Below are 25,701 nucleotides of genomic sequence, written 5' to 3'. Positions count from 1 at the left end.
CCCAGCACCTCGAGGGTTAATCCTCATCCCAACCCTCAACGTGCTTGTTTGACTGGTTCGCTATAATAACCTTTGGATTGTCATTGAGGACAGGACCGGCCGGCGCTTTTTCGCAGCTCGCAGAGTGGGGAGGAGCGGAGCGGCGCTGGCCCCTCCTGCACGACCTACGGGAGCGCTGAGGTAGGAGACGTGGGCCACATGATCCGCTCGGCTCTTACCCATTTAAGACAGCGCTCACCCACAAAGGCTCCAGCCGCTGAGCGCTCAGCCAGCCCTTCAGCCAGCCTCGGAGCGCTCACGCACGCCTCCTCCTTCCCCCCGCAGCGGCCGATCGCTCTCCAGCCACTGCAAGTTCAGACTGAAGAGACAGCGGAAAGAAGATGAACGTCAAGTTCCACTCGCTCGCCCTCTTCGTCCTCTTCGTCTCGCTGACCCTGGTCGCTGGAGGTAAGTCGTGTATCGGAACTTTTCCGTCCGAAAGCTGCCCCGCAAGAAGCTGAAGGAAAGTTGATCAGTGACATGGTCGAGGAAGACCGTTTATGCGACAAGCACCTGTTGGGGGTGAGAAGCGGAGGATAAACAGCCCCCTCGTGAAAATTGGAAGGATTCGGCTCATTGTGCAGAACTGTTCAATTAAAAGAGGTACATAAACTCCGGGTGCAGTTTCAAGGCGCACTGATTAATGCAGGTCAGAAAAGAGAAGCGCTGCCCGGACCTTGTGCATGTCCCTGCCATTGGAGCCCACGGAAATGTCTAAGCACACTGTGTTGTGGGGGGGGGGGGGCTACCTGGACGTCATCTGCAACCTGTTGTGGGTGCTGCTCCCTGGGAGAGCAGTGACTGTTCAATTTAATTCAAACGTGATTTGGGTTTGGAATAATATTTTCTAAACCAATTCCATGTGTTATAATATTCTCCTTTATTTGTAAATTTATTTTAAGCCTGTATTCTATAAAGAAAACTTTTTTTTGTTCCATTCTGTACATCCTGGCATTCTCTATGAAATCGAGCACCGTATGAGATTGCTTCTACATGACATGGAAACCTTTTACTCTGGTTCCCAGTGTCATAATGACATTTTGAAACAAAAGTCAAATAGTCAAAAGCAATTCCTACCCCAGAGCAGTATTGAGCATGTATGTTTATTCATTAGGATATTATAATAAAACCTGAGAGTAGACAGCTCCTAAATAACAGTTCGAACAAAATGTTGCCCTCAGTGCTGAAGTTTCAGCATTCCTAGTGCTAGTCAGGCATCCAGTGTACATCCACAACCGCAAACCCAGCCTCAACCTACAGACTTGGTTCGCCGGCCTCTAGGTGCTCCAGCCTTTTACAGCAGTTGTGTTATTTTCATTGAAAATGCCCAGTGGTTCCAAATGGATTCGCGAGATTGGTCAGTTTCAGCGCCAGTATGTCCAGGAGGTGAAGGAAGAGGAATGGCACTGCAGTTGCCAATATGTTCTGTTGCTGGTCTCCAATATGGGCCATGGAGTAAGGTGGTAGAACCTCTGAATTTAGTCATTGAGAAGCTGTTTTTCAGACCTATCGTGGAATCCAGTGTGCATGGATTTTGATGGAAAATGCAAAATTCTTGTGTCAAAGGGGAAAATCAGTTATTTTCTTTAATTATTGGGTTATGCTTTAAATTACTTGTGTTTGTTAGATAATTTTAGTTTTCTATTTGTGAAAGTTTTCATGTATTGTGTCTGAATGTTGCCAACTATAAATATTAATAAACATTTCTGGGGGGGGAAAGAGAGCTTGTAAGGCTAATGGTTGGGTCAAGGGAGCCAGCAAAGAGAGTGGCCACTGTACAATGTTGGAGGCACTATCACTACACAGAACATGCTGCTGAAGACTGGGACAGTTCAAGTCAATAAGAAAAGTTCTCTATATCTTGTTCAGGTAAGCATAGATATGGGGAGTCTGTGGTTAGTGATTCTAGATGGTGCACCCAAGCCACAAGATTCTGCCCTCACTAAAACAAGTTGTGCTATGGTTGGCATTGGAAGCGTTTTGGTCCTCTCACCAAATGTTAAGCATATTGAGGTACCATTTTTGTTCTTTAGGATAGATCACATTGTGCATTTTGGATTCTGATTTCTGTCTTGAGCTTCAAGGAAAATTTTCCATCGCAGTTACACATGAGGATCAGAGTGGGAAGTAAATTCAAACATGGCCAATTTGAATATAAATTTCTGCAGATTCAAGTACCCCAATACTGATTGATTCCTACATCGATAGATGATACTTGTGTTCTTCTTGAATGGTTGGATGGCCAATCAACTGCTAGCTGCTTCTAGACATCTAAAAATAGAATGCAAGAAGCATACAGTATTAAGTTGGGCTACACATGGAGTGAAAAATTGAGTTAATTTCATGGATTTTTGACAGTTCATCAACATGAAACATTGTCACATGGTATCCAACCTGCTAATTCTTCCCAGTATTCTGGTTTCACTCTAGCTGTCCTCCTGTGCATCTGTAGCAATGCGGTGATAACAGATTGGGTTTTTTTTTTGACTTTTAATCCAGTAAACCTGACACATTCATTAGTTTCATTGCGAAAACTTGAGTAATGTAATTTAAAACCAAAAGCTCGGACAATTGGATGAGATTCCATATCGAGTTGTATTATGTGCAAGCTCGAGCAATATCTTTTAGAGGGAATGCTGTGGGTAGAAGGCTCTAATCTAAACCATGAAGGCTTTGTTGTACTCTCACTAGTGTTAGTGCTGAATGTACCTGTGGCCTCTCAAAGTGTTGTGCCAAACTCTTGAAACATCTTTAATATTTCTGTGTTCCCATTTTTCTCCTCTGAACTCCATTTGCTAACTATACATAAAGTCAATCCTTTCACCTCGATTCCCTCAAATGTGGCTAGTAGTGTTCTAGAAAAACTGAGCACTTCAACAGTTCATTCAAACTTTGAGGCACCATGGCAGAGACCATTCATTTACTGACATAACTAAAATCAACACTTGCTCACTTTCCAGGAGTCACTAAAGAGCAAACAATCTGTTATTTGCTGTCTTGCACCTTGATTGGAGGTATCAAAGGCAGTTGCATCAACTGCTTCCAATCATACAAAATCGTAGTAAATTTCGAATAAACCCTAGAATCCTCTGGACTTGTGCGGCCCAGAATCATTTTGGATTGTAAATTTCATTGCTGAATCCTTGCACAAGCAACGGCTTTTACAATTTATGATCACAATGAACCTTTGATTAAAATTCTTCTCAATTACTTTATTTGATTTCATTATATTTTTTTTAAAAGGAAAAATATTTTCCCAGTTTTTGAATGGGGAAGGGAAAATCCATTTTTTTTTTAAGGTAATGAGCTGATAACTGGTCAGTATGGAACTTGTCATCGGGTTGACTCTCATTAATAGATAACCAAAGTGTACAGAAAACAAAGACCCCACACTTTCAAGTTCCCTGGAGAAACATTATCTACTTAATAAACAGGAACTGATTGAACCTGGCATCTGCTTTTAGTTGTTGTAGGTCAACTGCTGTGGTATAGACACCAAACATTATGGTCCTTGGAACTCATAAATTGTTTGTACAATCAGCTGATGAACATTCCTGCACCATTTATCTCACAATTGTCCTTGCGTAGAATTTATGAAGTAGATTTTGCAGCATCTAGGCAAGTTAACTAATTCTTGCTCATCTGATCCACATGATGTATACTCATTTGCACGTTGACATGAGTTGAGCACTAATCAGCTGCGTAGATGACATCACATTAAACACCTACTACATCCCTCCAGTTGCAACATTGTTCAGTTATCTAGCACAGTATCTTGGATATACTTGCACTTAATTTCTAATAACGAAGTTTTTTTCCCCTGAGGAAGATGTCTTCTGATTTCAAGCAATATATTTTTCGTTGTTCAACAAATCTTAGTGTATTTGTTCAATGTTTTTTTTGTTTCCTCTTTAAATGTACAGCATGTTTTGATTTTTAATTTCCTCAGAGGATATTGCATATGCTATCCATGAACTTGCTAATTATAGGAGACAGTTCATTGAATCTAAACAGTGAATGTGAGGATGTGGTTTAGTCCCACAGCTTAGAGTAAGCATCCATCCTTCATTTATATTGTTTTTTCTTAGCATTAGTTTCAAACCAGGGCGTATGGGGTTCAGGCAAACTTCCAAAGATACAGTCTTTGCAATTAGTTTTTAACTGGCCGTGTCACGCTGGTACCATTTTAATCAGGCCTACTAGAATTTATTGATCAAAGTTTGAATGTCAGAAGCATTGTATGGAAATTAAACTTGTACAGTGGCACATCCCAATGGCTTTGTTTGTCGGAGTGATCGAACCATACAATTCAAGATTTTTAGTCATTGTTAACAGATGCTACCAATTTCAGAACAGTTATGCCAGGGTAGGACCAGAAAGTGAAAATCAACCATTCCCATTTCTCATTATTTATTTGGTTGATGTTTAAGGATCAGATTGATTTTAGTTATTATAAACCTTGGAAATGAAATAGCCTCCAAATATTGTAAAGAGTTAAATGAGCTGAATTCTACCATTGGAATCTATTGTTTAAGTACATTTTTGTCAATAAACTTGAAGTTGTATTTGAGATAATTGGATTAAACATGTTCATGGCTTGAACTAAGTGCAGTTATTTTCTGCAAGCTTTAGAAGATGCTGAATTAGGCCTTTTTAAAACCAAGACAGATGAATAAGCTTGGCTTTGCTCAGGTAAGGAGGAGGATTGCTTCTCAAAGGAATTGGCCATCTTTATTCACAGCATCTGTATCTGAAAGGAATTTCTACATTGTACTCTGAATATAGTTGCTAAGGGGATTACATTTGGTGATAATTGTTCCAAAAGTATAGATAAAATGTGGTGGAATAAGAAAGTGAAGTTTTACTACAAAAACTCTCAAAAGGTTGGATTTTACATCCGTTTCTCTTAATCCTGTCGACACACTCATGGTGAAAGAGTTGAAGGCACTGAAATAGAGCAATACTAGTGTTTCAGGAGGGAGTTAAAATGGGGAACCATTATCTTGAGAAGGACTCAGATGAGCAATGGTGAGTCCAAGCCTGGCTGTGAGATGCCTGGGTTCCTAATTCCCACTGTTTGCTGACGTATAGAAGTTAGCAAGTTGAGCCAAAGGAATGATCCGCAGGGTAACTTATGAAGAAGTTTTGCAAGGTCCTTGTATTTTTGGGAAGTTGTGAAACTTGAGACAGGTATATCTTAAAAGTTGTTTTTTGGAGTCTAAAAGAGTTTATTTGGAAATGGCACCATTTCAAGGGAAGCACATAATATGCTCATTTGTCTATCCCAGTATCCTCTTTCTTTTAACTTGAATCTAGATGGAAAGGAACAAGAGGTTTCTTCTTTTGGGCTATTAATTTGAATATCGGCCAGGGTCTAATGAATGATTGGACCTTTATCTTCACTATTTTTAAGTTTACACGCTATCTTTTTGGCAATGTGGATAAGATAGTCATTTAAAGCCAGTGGTGTTCTTTGAAGATGGGACAGAGGGAAATGTGATTGGTTAAAGCACCAGGACTATTTTAAGTCCCCAAAACGGGGAAAGTCAATCATTTGACTTTTTCTGGTGAAAAAGAGCTGTGCAGCCCAACTTCACTTTTCAGAACTTTGCAGGTCTCAAAGTCATGGCTCTTCAAGCAACCTACCAAATATTGAAAGGCCTGGATGAGGTGGATGTGGGAAGTCTAGGACCACAGGGCACAGCTTCAGTAAAAGGTCCCCTCTTTAGAACAGAAATGAGGAGAAATTTCTTCAGTTGATGGGCAGTGAATCTGGAATTTGTTGCCACAAATGGCTGTGGACACCACATCATTGGGTAAATTTAAAGAGAAGATTGTTAAGTGTTCCAAGGGTTATTGGGAGAGGACTGGACAAGGGGTTCAAGGGGAAATGTACATCAGTCATGATTCAAATGGTAGAGTAGACTTAATGGACCAAATGGCCTAATTTTACTCCTAGGTCTCATGATATATGAAGGAAATTTTTAGGCATGCTGAAGTGTCTGCCTCTACCATTCTTTCAAGCATTGAGCTCCAGATCCTTGGTATCTTCTTGGTAAAATAATTTTTCCTTGTGTTCCCTCTAATCCTTCCACCTTTAAAATTTACTCCCTTGAATCTTGACCTCTCTGCTGAAGATGTTCTGTTTTTCCTTTTTATGCTAATTAAGCTTATTCAGCACTTGGCCTCTTCTTCCAAAGAGGATGACCACAGCCATTCACCATCACTGCTGATTTCTAGTCTAGGCAACTTTGGAGAAGTGACTTATTTTATAATGTAGCTGTTTTGGTGAACAGAACCATAATGGGGTGAAGTCAACTATAAAATGTGAAAGAACAATGAAAGGTCGGAGTATTGGAACAATATTCAGTGAGTCAATGTATACATTTGTCATAAGAATTGCATAAAAACAATTTGTGCCTTATTTTAGAAATTCGTATCTTTTAAATAAATTTAATTTCCAACCAAACCTAGTTCATTACAACTGAACATTCATTTTACCCTAGACAATAATGAGACAAACATTCCAACTTGAAAGGTAAAGTGAGTAGATCAGGGGGCTAAGAATGCACACCTGTGGTGCTCCGGAACTGATGGATGTTCTTGTAAATCAATCATCACCGATTGAGGAAATCCAGGATCCAAATACTCACTGGTGTATTGAGGCCCAAGTCTTGAAGTCTCAGATTCTTTGCCCTGCCAGAAAATGATCGATGAATGTGTAGAATCAGAGATTGGTGAGAAATACACTGATTGATTCTGCTCAAAAGTAAAATATTTTAATAACTTTGCTTTTTGGACTGTCTATTGATTTTTTGAGTTGAAAGCTGTGTCGAAATGTGGCTTCATACCAAACAGGGAATTGTGACAAAGTGAAGTTGTTCAGAAAACTACATTTTATATAGGGCAGAGGAAATTGAATATGTCTGAAACTATAAGAATTCTTCATGAAAAGGCAAAATTTGCCAGAAAATTGAGTGAATGGGGAAAAAAAGTAGTATTTGGATTCCATGCACAAGATAACTTGGTCAATGACAAAACATTGTCACTAGAGTTGATTGACAGGAGTGCTGTTGGAAATCGTTTTGTTTTTGGACCAGGGGCATGCTTTTAGATCAGCTCTGGGTTGGAGTCCAAAAGACTGGTGTAGCAAGCTGCACCAGGATGTGTAATTGGTGACTGCAGCTCACAGGTTTAGTGTAGATTTGGCTTCCAATCTGCCCACTGGCTAAATTCATTGCTACCAGGGCAGGAGAATAACAAACACACAAATGTGATTATAAGAATTTACTGGTCACAACAGGTACCTAAATGCAGATTTGCTTTTAACAAATTTATACATTCAAAGTAAAATCCATACTTGGCGCAGCTACATTGAATGTGATCGAGGGAGACATGGTATTAAATGATGTGGGGTGCTTTTTAACATGGAGTTGTGAAGAGTTGACTGAAGTAAGCACAAGGCAAAAGTCTCACCTGGGCCACTGCCAACCTGAAATTAAAGTATGATCATGCCTGTTTGAGCAAGATTTTCATTTTTATGTTTATATTTAAAACAAAACTAGCAGGCAAACATCAAGATTTGTATTTTGGATGAATATTAATGTTTGACAGGGAGCAGCCAGACAGCTGTTGCAAAGAACATTACTCGAAGCAAAATAAATATTTAATGCCAACTGGGAAATTAACACTTCATGTGAAAATTACTGATATTGCAAGATTAGGATTTGTGCCTTATTTAACAAATTCATATTTTTAATGAATTGTATTTTGACCAAACCCAGTTCATTGCAACTGAACATTCATTTTACTCCAGGCAATAATGAGGCAAACATTCCAATGTGAAATGTAAATGATTTGGTTAGAGGCTGATGGCATCAGAGGAAATGCTGATTCTCTTCTCTCTCTTTCTTTCCCTCCCCCCACCCCACCCCACACTCTTTACTTGGTCTTAGTGTGAATAATTATTGCATCTAGAATTCAACGTGACCTTGTGGTTTTAAAGCCTGTGGCTTAGGGAGTTTGTGGTTTCCAAATTAAAATCTTGGTCCTACTAAATACCATATTATGTGACAAAACATTTATTTTTAATTGCTGGCAGGATGTAACTGTTTTTAACTTCATGTTGGTGAATAGCAATGCGATCTTCCTGAGCCATTTGTTATACCAAACATATTCAGACAATGCAATTTATTGGATGAATTTATTCTATTCTTGCAGTTTCCTAATGGAGCTCCTCTTCATTCTCAACCAGGAATAATTTTGTGTATTCCTTTACCAGGGCCAGTTGCCATCCTGTCAGAAGGGTCAACTCTGGATGAGAGCGACATCAGGACTTTTGTACGAAAAGTAAGCAGAAGGCCCAGTCAAAGGCAAGTTCCGTTGAAGAAATACAGAAGGTTTAGACCCAGGCTCTCTCACAAAGGACCCATGCCCTTCTGAATCAGGTAAAGGAAGAGACAGTGCAATGTGTGTTTTTAAAAAAAAACACTTTGTTTGCATGAGCTTCATTTATTGGGCACTTATTTCATCCATTGCAAGATTTGGGAACTGGTCACATTATTGATCCTTTGCCACAGGTGAGCTTGGATTATTACAGTAGTTTCTTCCCCCCACCCTTTATCTGAGAGGGGGGGTGGGACTATGTTCCAAAACCCCCAGTGGATGCCTGAAACTGTGGCTAGTACCAAACCCTATACAGGGTATGCACCACTTAATGTCCACGATCCATTCTGTGAAATTGTGCATTATGTGAAAGCCACATTATGCGAACACTAAACATACTTAGCAAAGTTGTATGGGAGACTGTAGTGTACCTATAAACTTTTTATTTGTAAGTAGGGATCAGGGTGGGGACCGAGGGGGGCAGTTGATCACGTAAGTGAAATTGTGGGGGGGGGGGGGTGGGAGAAACCACTGAACCTTTAATTATCACACTCTTTTCATACCTGGAGCACAATAAATGTCTTGATATTCTTTGCACAGTTCAGTCCCTTATCTGTCCAAGCAAGAAAAGTCTGAAGTGCTGTTTTACAAAAGCTGGTTTTTAAAACATACAAGATAGGACTAAAAAAAAATAAAAGGCAAACTCTCTACAAATTGGAATGCGTTGTACGTGACCCAAAACTTTGCTTATGACTAAGAGGTGAATTTAAAATGCACATTCTCCATAATTAAATTAGAATGCATAGAATGGGACCCAAATTTTTTAAGAGGCGAATCTAACAGTAACTGTAAAACAGTTCATGGAATGGCCAGAGTTGCTGTCCCAATAAGCATATTGCATAGAACAACTTTAAAAAATGAATTAAATGTTCTATGCCCCCATTACTGTTTTTATTTCAACCATAATTTTAAAAATGCTGATATAATTTATGGAATATTTATCATTGATCTAAATGTTTGAAAAATAAACTGAACTGCTAAATCCTTTATTCAGCTAATCCAATCACAATATGCAGTGTTTATCACCAGTCAGGAGTTCACTTGGCCTGCCATGCATTAAGGGTACTATAGATTTAGTGGCACTGTCTTGCATTCCTTTCCCTGATAATCTCACAAGGCTGCTATTTTAAACCTTTTTAGCCTGGACTGAGGAAGGTTCTTTTTGTGGGGAAAAAATTCAGATTGATAGTAAGTAGGCTTACTTTAATGAATTGAAAGACACTAATTTGGAATTATTTAGTCATTTCATAACTTGTGATGTTCTGAAATGTTTTAATAAGCATTGAATATTGTTATAATGTAGGAAGAGGGAAAGCTGATTAGTGCACAGCAGTGCGAATAATGACCAAATCATCATTTCTGTGTTGGTTGAGGAATAAAGTGTGGCCAGAACAACAAAAAAATTCTCTTTTTTTTTTTTAAAAAGTAGTATCTTGAGCTCCATAACCTGATCCCAAAACAGACAGTGTTGGTTTAATACCTCATTTAGCAGGACTTGTGTCAATAGATAATTCCCTTACTATTAATTTGGATTTAATCCAAACAGGTGTGAGTCAATTCATTTGGGAAGTCCAATACAAACAGGACATGTAGAGTAATAGGCAGGGACCACTGGAGCATTGATGTACAGAGAGATCTTGCTGCTGTGAGATCACAGTTCCATGAAAATGTCATCACGTGGAAACTGCAGTGAAGGCTCTTGTTGACTTCATAGTTTGAAGCACTTAAGTAGAGATATCATGTTCCAACTATATAATATATTGGTCAAGCTGCACTGGGAGTATTGAGCACAATTTCTGGGCCTCGCTACAGGGAGTTTTTAAAAAAAGTATAAAAGAGATTCAACAGGATATTGCCTGGAATAGAGGACTATTGTTATAGCTAACATGTCAATAGGTTAGTTTATTCTCAGTGAGAGGTGACCTTATGAAGGTTTATAAAATTGAGGGGCATAGTAGATAGTAAGTGTGGTAGTGTGGTAGTAGGAGTGTGTTTTTTTTAAAAAAAAAGAGTATGGTTAATTTAAGGGGAGGGGTTTAAATGAGAGATGAGGGCATTTTTCCACATTCAGGGTATTCTGTAGAATGAGCTGCCAGTGAAAACTGTAGAGAGGGACAAAATTAAACATTGAAAAGGCAATTGGAGTGGTATTTGGATAGGCAAATAGTAAAGGGATAAGGGACTAATTTAAGTCTTTTTATGAAGGTTGAGAACATGGGAAAATTGATTGTTTTTACCCAAATGCATAGATTAAAAGAAATGTAGAAATATGCAGCTCAGGAACATGCCTCATCCATTATGCAAATCTAGGCCAATGCTATCTTCATGCACAAGACCCCTGTTCCTCTTTATCTATCCCACTACTTGACCAATATCCTTCAAACATTGTAATAGGATCTGCTTCCATCATTTCCTCTGGCAGCTTACTCCAAAGCCAACCTAGTTGTGGGATAAAAAAACAACCCTCGTGTTCTTTTACAATTTCTCTCTTCTCCCCTGAAGCATACACCCTCTAGTTCTAGTCTCCCCTTCCCTGGGAAATCTATTCTATCTATGCCCTTAACAATGTAAAGCATTATTGTCACTTCACAGCCTCCTGCATTCTGGTGAGAATAAACCCAGCCTACCCAATCTCTCTTTGTAACTGCTGTCCTCTATTCCAGACAACATCCTGGTGAATCTTTTCTGCACTCTCTCCATTGCTACCACATTCTTCTTTATACTGTGGGGACCAGAGCTGGACACAGTGTAAGTGCAGTCTAACCAATGTTTGCATGACTGCAATGTAATGTTTCAGTAAGATTTGTCGAACCTTGTACTTCAATTCCACATACCTTCCTAAATTATTCTGAATCCACAGTCCCCAGATGGAGAATTCAAGCAGACCTGAGGAAATAAATAAAAGGCCAATTATGTGTTGTTGACTAAAGATTGGCTGGTTTCAACTGAATCAGAGATGAGTGATTTCACCTCATTCTATTGGGTCACAGCTTGCATTTAACAATGTAATAATTTTTCCTCCTGGGCCATGGATTCTACCTTGGATGAGGTAATCATTCAGGAAGCAGCCTTTGTATACTCCGTGTGAGCATGAATAGTCAGATTATTTTCCACTTGGAGGATTTGACTATCTGAACAATTTGCTATTTAAAAATATTTGGTCCCTAATGTTTCATCTCTTTAACCTATAGTTTTATGGTCATCCTGAGATCTGCTAATTAGGAAAAGGATTAAATCCTAATCATTAGATACAGTACAACATTTGTCAATAACCTTAAACACTGGGAGCTCTTTTAAGAATTATGAACCCTGATTCACACAGGTACTACAAGTCCAGTGTTTAATGCTACCTGGTCTCTCAGTGTATTTTTATATATATTAAAAAAAATCTATTTTAAGCTTTAAAAATTTTTTTAAGACACTTGGCATGGAAACAGGCCCTTCTGGCCCATGAGCCCGTGCTGCCCAGTTACACCCAATTGACCTACAACCCCTATATATTTAAGGGTGAGAGGAAACCGGAGCACCTGGAGGAAACCCGCGCAGACACAGGGAGAACGCACAATCTCTTTACAGATAGCACTAGATTAAAACCCGAGTTGCTGATGCTATTAACTGCAGCACTGACTGTTCAGTTCATTTTGTCTCCAGTATGAATTAAACTTTTCTAGTTTCTGCATTAAAGAAATAATTCAAGCATTTTGACTTGTGCAGGAACATATTGCTGTCTCTCTCTGGAGACAAGAAAACTATTCTAGAGTTACTTAAATATTTAAATTCCTTTCTTTTGAAAAGGTACAAATACTCCCAGATCTCATTCATTAAGTGAAAATATTAGACGTCAGATTGTATCAGTAGAAGTTCTTTACCTGTTGAACATGTGGAGCTAATTTAATTATTTTAAAGCTGCATCATCCATTGTTGGCCACCATGATAGCCATCCTTTCTATGAAGAGATTCCAATCCAAAGAAATTGAAGTGCTAACTGGATTTGTCACTACTTAATTCCCATGGTGGCACCTTTTGTCGATACATCAGGATCTCTTTTTAAACAAGTAATTTGGGTTTAATTTGATAGTCAATGAACAAAGTATAGTGGGAATTGTGCTTCTATTGTTTGCATTTAATATAAACAATAGATAATAACTCCATTCCATCGGAATTCTATCACCAGGCCTTTTCACACCGCGGGTGAGCGGTGACCCTACTTGGACCAGGTGAAATTCCCAGGAAGGTAGGACCTCCTGGGTCTTTCAGACCACGATCCAAATTCCCTGTAATTTGCCCTCCTTTGCAATTTGGGGGGGGGGGGGGGGGGGTCCCACTCCCAGCGATGACATAGTGAGTGATGCAGTACACACTCTCAGGAAGTCTTATTGGAAATCTGATCACACAAGACAGACTTAACAACAGTGGCTGATCACGCAGGCACGCAAGCGGTGACGCAGCATGCATAATGTTTCCCCTGCTCAGCCATTTACTGATTCAGACCGCAGGGAGAGAGTGGCCCAAGAAAATTATCTGGGATTGTGGCCCTACCTCTTGTGTAGGGCCATGAACCTGTGCCATTTTTCCAGGCCAATATTTTCACACTGCCGGTTCACTGGAGGGTTCCTGGGAATCACCATTTTACATGGTGGTATGTAATGGCCTCTTGATTCTTTCATTCTCTTGCAATACCATTCTTTACCTTTTTTTTTCTTGAGAGTGTGAGACCTTGTATCACAAGTGTTCGCATTCCCAACTTCAACTGTAGGAAGAATGAGTTTGATTGTACACTGAAATTCAACCTAATTGGCAAAGTGGTTTTAGGTCTTGTTTCTACTTGCTCCATTTTAAATTCCCCTTTTTGCAAAACGATACTGTTGCAGGTTATATTATATTTTATATTATATAAATATATCTTTAAAAAGAGAGAATGTGTGGGGGTTAGTGTAGGTCACTTCACAAATAGAAATTAACATTTCACAAAAGAGATCTCATTTGAAATGCAAGAGCTATGCATAAGTAGAGACTTCATGTTCACAGTAACTTTACAGAAATGTTGAAGAATGCCTATGGAGACTTCACCAGTAGGTGTTAATTGGACTGATGTTGTGGAATAAGTGGACTATTGTCCTGGCTCAGAACTGATTCCAGTACTGGCAATCTGTCTGGTTACAGTTTGCTGTTCTACGAGGGGTCATGTGTTTTTGCAAACAGAGAGAAAAAAAATGAGAGCGAAATCATTTCTACAGTAGCTTTTGGAGGTTGCAACATGGCAAGCTTGTTGAAAACCCCATTTTGAAGACTGGTCATGAGTTCAGCCTGTTGAAAACCCTTGCAAGAGGAAATGGCTGGCTGGAGTGTTTCTCCTGAAAGAAGAAAAACAGGAGGAACTCTCTGGTGACTTGGAAGAAGAGGTTATCATTTAGAAAACCCATGATGTGGCAAGTTTATTCGGCAAGACACTCAAGTGGCAGATCAGAGAAAATGTGTTTGTGTGTGTGTCCAATGAGCAACAAATCTCTCTCTGAAACCTTCCTGAGCCAGTTACTTTCAGCACCAGAGCCTTGTGAAAATTCATAAATGTTCAATTCTGTGCCACAGAATAAGAATTGCCTGATACCGGCGAACTTGGAGGAGTGAAAAGTGAGATTGGACTGTAAATCAAAGAACTTTCCTGATATATACACAATACAGGCACTTAGAATGAGAAGGGGATTAAGTTAGGTTAAGTTAATAGTAATAAGTTAAACATAAAAACAGGATCAAACTTTAAAAGAAAATTAAAAGCAACTTTTGTTTAAGTAACCATTTGTCTTGCTGAATATCTATTGATGCTGGGTTTTGGGGTCCTCTGGGCTCATTGCAAAATTATTTCTCTCATGCTAAATTGATACCTGTTTATGAACATTTGGTTTGGAATTAAACATGAATACTTAAATTAATTTTTTCACCTATCAAAAGATGAACATTTTCAACATTAATTTGTGTAAACTTAAAAGTAATCAGAAACAAGGGCTGTCTGCAATCTTTGAACATTGTAGATAGCTGAACAAGTTGCATAACCCTCTTCCTCAACCCCCCCCCCCCAGATTTCCCTTAAAATTATAATTGCACGAGTTGGACTAATGTATTATTCAAATAGGTTTGTTGCTTTGTCACGAAAAATGACATGGCTACTTTTTAAATGTAACAAATTTGTGCTACATGATTGCATGTGGAACCAAGTTCATGCAATTTCATTAATGTAAAGCACCCGAACTCAAAATACTGACTATCCATTTCTCTTCATGGATGTTACCTGCAGCTTTTTGTTTTGCTCGAATGTAACATCTACAGTTTCTTGCATTATTGTTGGACCTCTGACCATTCAGAGTTATTCTACTGAAAAATGCGGTAATTTCAATTATTTCCCCTTTACTCCACTGAAGGCTAGAGACCGCCTTTAGCTCACATGAAACTAAATGCAATGAAACAAGACTCAATCAGGCTTTGACTTGGGAGCTATCCTGTTATGATTAGGACAAACATTAAAGCTGGTTCTGACAAATCTCTGTGCAATCCCTTATTTCCCAAAATACAAAGCTGAGGAACACATCACTGAACCAAGGCAGAACATTACTCATTTTGACTATATTTTGTTCATGTTTTTTTCTCTCCACAGCAGTTAGTTGCATAAATCTAGTTTCCCCTTAGTGTTGAAATGTGGATTTTTGAAATGGTTACACTTGTTGATTGGTTAGGAAAGTAAGAAAAATATGAAAATGCAATAACTACCTTAAAAAAAAGTGGCAGAGCTGCTGCACTTGGTTTCCTGCGTGTTCCATGTCCATACCCTCTTCCAGCCATCAGCATTCCAGGAAATTATATCCTGTCTATGAAAGCTTAGAATTAAATAGATGACTGTTCAGTATTTTTCCACAATTGGCTAAAGGTTTTTAAATATATAAAAAAAAATCTTTCTAGGAATTCAAATTCTACCTCCTCCCCCTCCCCCAAAAAAGTTATTAAGATAAATTAAAACAATTTAATTTTGACTACTTCATTAAGCACTTCCTCATTTCCTATTCTTTAGTTTTTCTCTGTACTGTTAATTTGGCTATTCACTTAACTTCCCAAAATGGAAACTGGGAGACATCCAGAAAAGGAAGAATTGCTGAAACACTAAGAATGCCACCTGGAATGGAGGTATGGCTCAGCCAAAGTTTAATTTTGTTCACGTGTTTTGAAAGTTTAATAGATACTTTCAGGACCATTACAAGTTTCAGCTTCACTTTCATTTAGTATTCTGACTTCCCAATGAATTGTAGCTTTTGCCTTAAATGTTTCTGATGCACAGCCAGTACCATTTAGACTCTAGGGGAATTCTTCAATTAATCCCTTCTAAGTTAGATTGTGATAACATGCCCTTTTTAAAAATGGGTTCTGTGGATTCAGTTTTGACAATGAAAACATTCGGCTAGTGCTTTTGTTCTAGTAAGTCTATAGGCATCCTTGTTTCAGACCACTGAGAATTATTGTTTTAATGTTAAACCATCATCTTGTCACCCTCCACTGCTACGAATGGAGGACCTTTGGGGTTGAGGGAAGTCTAATATCTGATGACATTATTGTTTCCCCCACGTGATCATTTACAGCACTGGATACTTGAGAACCATTTGTGAGAGAGGCAGGATCTTCAGTTACATAAATTGGAGCATCCACACTTGAGCTGGGGGATTCCAAAATTCTGAGGTTTCCAGATAAGAGTATGTCTGGCAGAGAAATGAGGAAAGGAGTGCTAGGCCAAGAAGTTAAGGACTTTTCCAATGCTTTTATGCCTGGTCAGAAAGAGCCATCCACTCAATTCAGCCACTCTGAACCCCCATATCCAATTTGGATCTCTGCCATTCTCTTGTCAGCAAAAAAATTCTTACCCCTCACAGATGCTGCCTGACTTGCTGTGTTCTTCTAATGGTTTACTGTGCTTTAGTTTCTTGCATCTGCAGTCCATTGCACGTCTCTCTTGCTTTTTATTCTCTTCAACACGATGTTTACACGAGTCTTCCATGTACATGTGCACAATGTACAGATGCAATCAAATTCTTGCTTGCTAAGGGATACACGAGTATAAATTAATCATACAAGACAAATAAATATTCACAGCTGCAATTGATGCAAACAAATTCAATTTAATTGATTATGGATAATGTACACCAAATTTATTTGAGGCATTCTTTGAATTTACATTATGTGCATGCTTTAATATTATTGTATCGGTGATGTAGACTTTGTGGAATTAAGCATTTTGGTACAGAGATGGAATGCTTCTCTGACATGTCTAAACTTATCTCAATATCGCACAGAGAGAGAATCTGCCCAACATTCACTAGGTGACAGGTAATTAATTAAAATCAACAGCAGGTCCAACACTGAATTGGTGCTACTCCATCTTAGTTTGCAACAGTGAAGAGTCATTTCCCATCAATCCACTTTGCTCATTTTTACTTGTATGTCAAAGAAAACTGTTAAACTAAAGTGACTTTTTACATTTATCTGCCAAGACACTGTATTTCTTCATGGGATAATGTGGGATTTCCACACATGGAAAATGTTTCCAGATCTTTAGCTAAGAGGGATATGCTTCAAACAACATGTTTCCAACTCTGGCAACTTGTTAATAGAATGATTCACAAACAGCTGTGCTGTCTATCATTATCTATTTTCTGTCAGGGCACTTTGAAAAGAGCCAACTGTCCTATGTACAGAAGTTTGTGAAAGTTGTAACTCGGTGTCCTCCTTTTACACATCTACAGGCACTTGCATTCTCTCAAATGCACCCACATTTATTTGGTTCCAATTGGCTCAAGTCAATTTAAAACTGTTTTAGTTGATGAATTTTGCTTTTAAAGCATCCTCTTGTTTGAACTAAACAGGCAATTAATCCAAACAGACATTACATTGTGTTGATTGACTTGTTCCCACAAGGCAACAAATAGATTACTCCCATCAGATTTAATAGTCCTAATGCAAGGAAAAAGAAAGAAAATACCCATGGCTCGTTCCTGCAGGCAGTGTTACAGGTATCAACAGTGGGACAAGTTAAAGACACAGGCAGTCGGATGAAATGTGGAGGATAACCAACCAATAATGCTAAAATAATGAGGCAGGATTCTCATGAAAAGGATGGTAAATATCAGAAAAGGGTCTAAGATGGATAAATATTTCCTAGTTGTGCAGCATAGAAACTGACTCTTTGGTTCACTCTATTAAAGCTGATCTTTGCCCAGCAACGGAATCGTAGTTGGGATGTGAATGGCAAAACATTTATTTCTGTAGGAAAGTATGTTCAAATCACAATTGTAGACTCAGACACCAAAATATATTCAAGGCAAAAAGCTTGAATAAACTTTTAACCAAAGAAAAATATAGACCAATTCAAATTTTAATATATAAAAAAATATTAATCTTGCAGCGTGTTGGTTGTTTCAGCATCCACTTCACAAGACATTGATTCATTTTTGTACAGAGCAAGTCCCCAGGTTACGAATGAGTCCCATTACCTGGGTCTGTCCAGAAGCCGAATTTGTCAGCAAGGCAGGATAGGTACTTCTGGTTCTTAAGTAGAATTTGAGAGGAAACATTATGCAATTTGGGAAAGAGCCCATTCCAGACATGTTGTAATAGCTGGCAGTGATGCCCTGGTGTTTGATCACTATCCAAGCCACATGGTATGGCCATTCTTGTGCATGGAAACCAGTATGGGATGCAAGTCATATAACATATAACAATTACAGCACGGAAATAGGCCAATTTGGTCCTTCGTGTCCAGCTATTAAAACAATCAGCAATTTGGTCTGTATTCTTGCCTGCTTAAAATCACTCATAACCCATGGACTACCTGTACTTACAATTCACAGTTAATACAAGTTTTGTGTTCACATTGCAACTCCTGAAACTGGCACTCACTAATATTTCAACAACATGGTACTGAGTGACTTGAAAAAGAGGAGACTATGTGATCAAGATTATTGGGTGGGTTGCCGTTTCTCAACCAGCACCACTTAAACGATCATCTCTACAACAGCAAATATAACTCTAGTAACTTCTGGGCATTTCACTTTTATAATGATTAACTTAATTTTGAAATTGGAAAATTGTCTTTCTATTGAGCCAAGCTACTTCAATGGTGGCACTAAAAATTAGACAATTTTTTTTGATCCCCCTGACTTCTTCACTACAGCTATTTCATTCAATGTCCCCACAACATTCAATGCCTCTTTCAAAAACCAACCTTTCCATGTAAAAGTCTCCTTGCCCAGAACAGACCAGATCTGATGGCAGATAAGCACGTAACTGGGCTATTCCCAAGTGGAGGTTGAAGTCCAGCCTTCCACTCAATGGGCAGATTTCCCAGCCTGCTGTGGGACACCTGGTTTCAGGCTGGGAAATCTGCCCACTGTGCCTGTGCTGGATTAGACCTTGTGCAAGTACAGAAGTCCCATTAAAATGAATGGGAGAAATTGGCAGCTGCTAACAGAAAGGTAAGTAGTGATTTTAAGCAGGCAAGAATACAGACTGAATTGCTGATTGTTTTAATAGCTGGACAAGGACTAGAAGGGCCAAATTGGCCTGTTTCCGTGCTGTAATTGTTATATGTTATATGACTTGCATCCCATACTGGTTTCCATGCACAAGGATGGCCATAACCATGTGGCTTGGATAGTGCTCAAACACCAGGCCATCACTGCCAGCTATCACAACATGTCTGGAACCAAACAAATTGCCCAAATCAAAGATCAACAACTGCTAGCTGCCAATTTGGCATCCTGAACAAATTAACTGGCCACTTTAAAAAAAAATGTCTGATCATATGCCTTAAACACATTGGACATTTTCTAACTTTTAAAAAGAAAAGCAAACAAACTCATTTAAAAATATTACAGCCATCTGACAAATTTTAAGAAACTGTCCAGTGTGATTTTTATTTTGAAACCCTGATGAACATTAAGCAGAAAGTGGAGGAAACTGTAAAATGGGATTACCATTTCGCATGGGGGAAAAACTGGGCTTCAGATAAATCTGGGTCGAGCTTTGAAAATCTCTCCTGTGATGCAAGAGTTAAGATTATTGTTCTTTCACCTGAAACTTAATAGACCCAGAATTTTATTCCTGATTTTCACAAGTTTATAATGCAAGCTTTAATATAAGAGAATGAAAAATCCTACAGGATTAACTATTTTCATATTATGCCTGCAACTGACATGATACCACTATTGAAAATAAACCATCTTTAAAATCATTTGATCAGCAACCTCAAAGTAAAAAATGGATTTAATTTCCCCATCTTTTCAAACTGTTATTGAATTGAGAAGTAGGAATGTTGCAAGGAATGTACAACAAATGGGTGTACAGTTACCAAACTGTAGTAGGCTGTCTTGGATTAGCTGATTTAGAAAAGTCAGTGCTTTCAAGATTCCTTTTTTTCCCCTATATTATCATCCTACAATAAACCCAGTTTTTTTTTGTTCCCATTTTCCTCTTGGCCTAATCTTTGCTCTCAGCTGATTCCCAAATGAATTTCTGATCTTTAATTAGCAGGAATGAGGCCTGATCTGATCCAGAGTGTCAGACAAACTTAACTTCTATCTGCAAGCAGATTAAGTTAAATTTAGTAACCCAGGATTATTGTAGGCCAACCTGAAACTCCAATATTGTTTGTTTGGATGGGACTTGAGAATTTGATTAGAGTTGGCAGTTGAAAAATATGGTGACATTCTTTTTGAGTTTTGCATCAGAAAGTGCTTAACTTTCACAAGATCTTTTCAAGTGTGTATTGCCAATTCTAGAGACTTCTCTGAGAGGCATCCTTGTATACAGCATATGTGGATCAGTCTAAAGGACAATACCATATTATTTTAAGCATATTGTAAGTTTACCTGACTTGACAGTTCTCTCTCTCTCTCTGATGGAGGAACTCATTGGGTCAACATCAGTGGGAGAAAAGGTATTGTCACCATTTTGGGTCGGAACTAAATGAAGGGTTTTGACCCGCAGTGTTAAGAGTTCTTCATCTCCCACAGATGTTACTCTAGAGCAGGGGTGGGCAACCTTTTTATTAAAAAAAACATGCATTCCTCCTTAAGTATTCCCTATACCATAAGTGTTCTGTGATTAGTAAGGGATTACTTAAAATGGACAGGAAGGTTGAAAACTAATGCTCTAGACCCAATTGTTACTGAAATATTTTGCCTGAGAAAAATTGTGATTGGCCCATTTCCTTTGGAGTTGTGAAACTGTGCACAAAATGAGTCAATTAGGTACAATTAAAACAGTGGTTTCCAACCCTTTTTCTTTCCACTCACATACCTCCTTCAGCAATCCCTTACTAATCACAGAGCACTTGTGGCATAGGGAATACTTAAGGTGGAATGTGAGTTTTAAAAAAAAATGGTTGCCCATCCCTGCTCTAGAATCTGCACTCTGTCTCTAATAGAGATGATCCTTCACCAAAATACTCAAGATTAATGGAATATCAGACAGATTCTCTGCAATGATAGGAAATTTATTAAAATGGTGAAGATCCAAACTTGCCTCCATCTTTATTGTCAAGATGTAATTAAAACTGTAAACTGGTCAGAAATAAATTTGGGTACTTTTAAGAAAGCAGGTTTAAAAAAAGTCCTCCATGCACAAATTTACATACAGAACCTCCAGATATGTGCTGGGCATCATATGGCATTTGAACATCTCAAAAAACATTTTGGCACATGTGGCCCACAAGCAGCAGGGGACAGATGTACAGAAGCAAGTTTTCACAATATGTAGGGCGTGTTTCAGGCAACAAATAGGGATTTACTTCTCTGGTCTGTGGCCATGGAGTTCAGGTTGGAAGCCTCTTACAGGAAAGTCCAATTTATATTTTAATCATATATCGACATCATTTCTTTCTGTCAGATCGTTAACCCATTCCTCATTGTAGGTCTCATTCTGTCCCTGTCCATCCCCGGAATTTATTGCGACTTTAGTCTCCAACCCCAACTATAAACATCCTCCTCCAATAATTGAAACTTCTTGCAGATTTCCCATCTCCTCTTACCACTAGGAATATCTTTCCAACATCACTTGGCGCTCTTCCTCAATAGCAGAGGGAGGTCCTTTGTGCGCACAAAGTTTGCAAGGCTGAGAGCGTTGCTCTTGAGTCCTTGTTCACAATACAGTTTTGTCGTTGGGTGCCGAGACATAAACCACACATTGAACCAATAATGCAATGGGACAATGACTATTAAGGCTCAGGACAATTTCCAACCCTGAATACATGACATATCAGCTGGTATTCAAGTGTAGGGTAGGGGCAGCTCTGGGATAAAGAAAGCAAGTTCACATTTAAAGTCAGGAGAGAAATTTCTTTAACAGTGGATTGGATCTGGAGAGAGAATTTCACCTGGAGGTTAAAGCAATTCTGAACTTGTGCTTGTAGATTTAGTGATTTCAAGCAAGTTTGTGTCCTTGCATGCAGATTTCTGATGCTACCACATTCAATGGTGAGGACAGTGCACAATTACATACCAGTTCTTAAAGGTAGCCGACACATGTATAATGGTGGTAGAATAAGGCTCAGAGAGAACATAAATGACAATATACACTTGTTAAACTAGAATCAGAACTTATTGTTATGAACAAGTCCCTGAAATTTAATGTTTTGTGGCACATACATATTATAACCATCTTACAACATTACTATATAAAAAAAAATAAATAATATTGCATGAAAAGGAAGGCTGTGTCTTTGGTTCATTGATTATTCCCCAAGTGAGTGAATGGTATCTAGGGGGTGACCTCAGGGTGCCAGGATTCACTGCTGAACCCTCCAGAGGAGTCATGGGTCTATCAGCAAAACACTGAGGAAGGAGGGTGCCCACTTGATAACCCAAAAGATGTCACCACTCACTTGGCTACCCCGCAGAGTCTAGGCAGCAAGTCTCAGGAGTGCAATAAGGGATATTAACATCTAGTCCTACATAACATACCAGGTATCTGATGGCAGTGGGGAAGAAGCTGTCCTTGTGCCATTGAGTGTTCATCTTTAGGCTCCTGTACCTTCTCCCTGATGAGAGCAGAGTGAAGAGGGCATGGCCTGGGTGGTGATGTGGGGTCTTTGAGGATAGAGGCTGCTTTTCTAAGACACCGCCTCATCTAGGTGTGCTCGATGGAGTGAAGTCTGGTGCTGTTAAATTTCATGTGATTCCACATTTGATTGCAAAAGAATGTGAATTAATTAAATGCAACCTAAAGAGCCTCTTGAGGGAAAAAATTAAACAAGAATGTCTACAGATCTTGGGGACGAGTGCAATACACAAGCATACAGGAGAAACTCAGCAGTTCACACACATCCATGTGAAGTAAAGGCCCAAAATATTTGCTAGATTGCTTCCTACAGATGCTGTGTAATCTGCCAAGTTTCTCCAGTACACTTGTGTCTTGCTGTTGAGGGATAGAATGATTTTGGGCCACCTGTCAAATACGATGTGGAACTAGTCATGGAATCCAGAAATAAAGAAAACAATTTTCAGCGATAGAGATGGCAGTGGCAGAAAGATGGCTTTCATTATACATATCTCTTGGAATCTCAGGCAAAGTGAGCATACGAGTTTAAAAAAATAATGAGAGCCAAAAGCATATTTTGTATAATCTCTCCCAAAGTCACAAAATAAAAGTGGATAATGAAGGTTATTTAGCTCACCTATGGCCTTCCCATCTCCTCATTCAAATTCTCAACGTATGCTCACTATAAACAAAGCTGTGCATTGAATTCAGAATCCTAACATTTACCATGCTGTTTTGCTGAACAGATACATTTTGAGTTAAACATTATAAAATTGAAATGAGAAAAATCTAAATTTCTGCTTTATGTTTTTTAAAAAAAAGCATGTTTTTTTTGGTGGAGTGGTACAAAATGTACTGTAAATAGCTAGTGGTTCAATTCATGGCAAGAAAGTTCGTGGAAGATTATAGGTGTGAGAGAGCGCGAATAGTTTACAGGGAAATAAGTGGGTAACTACGACGGACAGAAAGGTTCTGAGCTGGCAGGGTCTTATTGCACCAAATAGCCTTTTTCCTCCTCAAAAAATGAGAAATGAAAAAGTTGTCACACTTGATATATTTTTTAAAAAGAGAATTACCTATTTGGTTTTGTGCAGTCATTTGCTACAGCAACGTAATGAGAATATTTCCACTTATTTTAACATTTTACCTCTTGCCTTTTTTTTCCAGGAATCTCCCAAATTTTTCTTACCTTTGAAGCTACTATCTACCTTTTTGAAAGCTCAAAGGAACCCAGGCCGTCAATTGAAGTGGAGCACCCAAGCCTCAGCAGAGCAACACATCTACTTACAAGCATCTTGGTGTTTGCAAAGGACGAGGCCCTCTTTCACGTGACCTTGTCAGACACTCTTTTGCACTGTGCAACTTGTGATGAGAGGGTCTGTCCACAGATTTTTATCTTAACACAGTTATCTCCTTTGGGAGAACTCTACTATCTCAGGGTGTTTAACAACAAAAAAAAAAACATGCAAAAATGTGTGCTGATTCCTATGTATTAAATCTGGAAAATGCATTATCGTTCTGGAGGGCCAAGGAAGATTCTAATTCTTCATAAGATATTCTGTAAATACTTTAATTTTTTTGTTACTAAATTAGAAATATGCTTGGTTCTTTAGAGCACTGCTTTTCTTCTGTAGCTTGAGGTGTCATATAAAGATTGTGTTGTGCAAATTAATCCTAATTATTGTTTTAAAAAGGCATAGAAATAATTATTAAAAATAAAATGCTTCACTTTATTATATAAGAATTTGTGCTGCTAATATATTGTCAATGAAGAGGCTCCTAAGTTCTGTGAAAATAAAACAAGAATATAATTATTTAAGAAAAACAAAAGAGCCTCATTGCCTGATTGCATGTACCTGACTGTTTCTTGAGGGGAAAGTTTCCATGTTAAGAGTTAGATGTGCTCAGATTTCAACCTATTCCAGAGGATCTGAACTTCACCCATCATGGAGAAGAACTTTTAAATGCTGGCAAGTCCTCAGGGATGTTTACTATAGGTATGTGCATAGGCAGTGAATCGCATGCAGATCAGATCAGATTGCCAGTTTCCATTAGCTTATGCCTGTTAACCACTGACAGAGGTCAGAGTGAAAGAAATATTGAACCACAGCGGATCAGAGTTCACCAAGGCAAAAGGATGGTGATCTAGAAATTTAAATTTGTTGAACATCGCTTCTAAGTGTGATGCAATGGATTATGCATATTGTAAATTTAATCTCCTGCACATGGAAGCAGCTTCATCCAAGGAGAAAATAGTGAAAGCACGGATATCCTTCCTCAGACCAAATAGTACCATGGATCTGCGCAGCAGTTCCCTCTCCACAGTTAGAGAGGAAAAATAGATGTGGAGGTTCCAACAGTGCCTATAAGTGAGGAGACCAGAGCCACTGCTCCAATGTTCTATTCCTCTACTATTGATTCTTTTCTCCCACTGCACAAGCTCAGCATTATCGCTTTATGTTTAGATTCCACTCCTCTCAAAATGAATGCCATAAATGCTTCCCATGATATCCCAAAGTGGACTGAATGGTGGGCAAGCTATAGGATTGTTGGAATGGTGATGTTTGTGTGCCGGGGGGTAGGGGAAATTTGTGTTTCCTCTAGCCTTGTTCTTACAGCACTTTGTGCTTTATTACAGGCATTTAGCTCCAATAACAAATTCTCCCTGCATGTACATCGCTGCTACGATTTGGAATATACACCAACTCTGCCAGGTCTTTTGGTGAAAAGGTTGCTGCAAGGACGTAATAGGAGCAGGATAGGCCATCTGGCCCGTTGAGTCTGCTCTGCCATACAATTTGATCATGGCTAATCTGACAACTGGCTCATCTCCACCTACTTGCCTGTCCCCCTATTCCCCAACGTAAAAATCTATCCAACCTGGTCTTAAATACATTTACTGGAGTAGCCTCCACTGCTTCAATGGGCAGCAAATTCCATAGATTTACCACCCTCTGGGACAAGCAGATCCACCCAATCTCCATCCCAAAGCTACTACTCTGAATCTTAAGGTTATGTCCCATAATTCTGGCCCCCACCAATGGAAACAACTTACCTACCTTACCTATGCCTTTCATAATCTTATAGGTTTCTTCTAAATTTCAGAGAGTACAGTCCCAGAAACTCAATCTTTCTTCTTAGGCTAAC

General features: G+C 38.8%; 1 protein-coding gene and 1 long non-coding RNA gene across 2 annotated transcripts in view; one reads left to right on the top strand and one right to left on the bottom strand.

Annotated features, from left to right (window-relative positions):
- Window positions 1-123: 123 nt before the first annotated feature.
- apln (apelin) lies at window positions 124-24,368 on the top strand. Its single transcript, XM_069893223.1, has 3 exons — window positions 124-447; window positions 8,321-8,486; window positions 23,722-24,368. The coding sequence occupies exons 1-2, from the start codon at window positions 381-383 to the stop codon at window positions 8,479-8,481; spliced, it is 228 nt and encodes a 75-aa protein (XP_069749324.1). The 5' UTR covers window positions 124-380; the 3' UTR covers window positions 8,482-8,486; window positions 23,722-24,368.
- LOC138740492 (uncharacterized) overlaps window positions 818-25,701 on the bottom strand; it is a 48,689-nt gene continuing 23,805 nt past the window's right edge. The window contains exons 3-7 of the long non-coding RNA XR_011342949.1: window positions 16,386-16,561; window positions 15,247-15,353; window positions 11,319-11,370; window positions 6,614-6,735; window positions 818-2,310 (exon numbers count right to left, since the gene is read on the bottom strand). This is a non-coding gene — a long non-coding RNA (uncharacterized lncRNA). The remainder of the gene's footprint in view (window positions 2,311-6,613; window positions 6,736-11,318; window positions 11,371-15,246; window positions 15,354-16,385; window positions 16,562-25,701) is intronic.

This window comes from Narcine bancroftii, chromosome 8, assembly GCF_036971445.1.
Source record: "Narcine bancroftii isolate sNarBan1 chromosome 8, sNarBan1.hap1, whole genome shotgun sequence".
NCBI classification, from domain to species: Eukaryota; Metazoa; Chordata; class Chondrichthyes; order Torpediniformes; family Narcinidae; genus Narcine; species Narcine bancroftii.
This window is presented reverse-complemented; position numbering and strand designations above follow the sequence as displayed.

What these genes read in the sequence shown, in the direction of transcription:
- apln (XM_069893223.1), top strand. Translation starts at nt 381, where the DNA reads ATGAACGTCAAGTTCCACTCGCTCGCCCTCTTCGTCCTCTTCGTCTCG. An exon ending in GCTGACCCTGGTCGCTGGAG is followed by an intron (nt 448 to 8,320) that starts GTAAGTCGTGTA and finishes TTCCTTTACCAG; the next exon opens with GGCCAGTTGCCATCCTGTCA.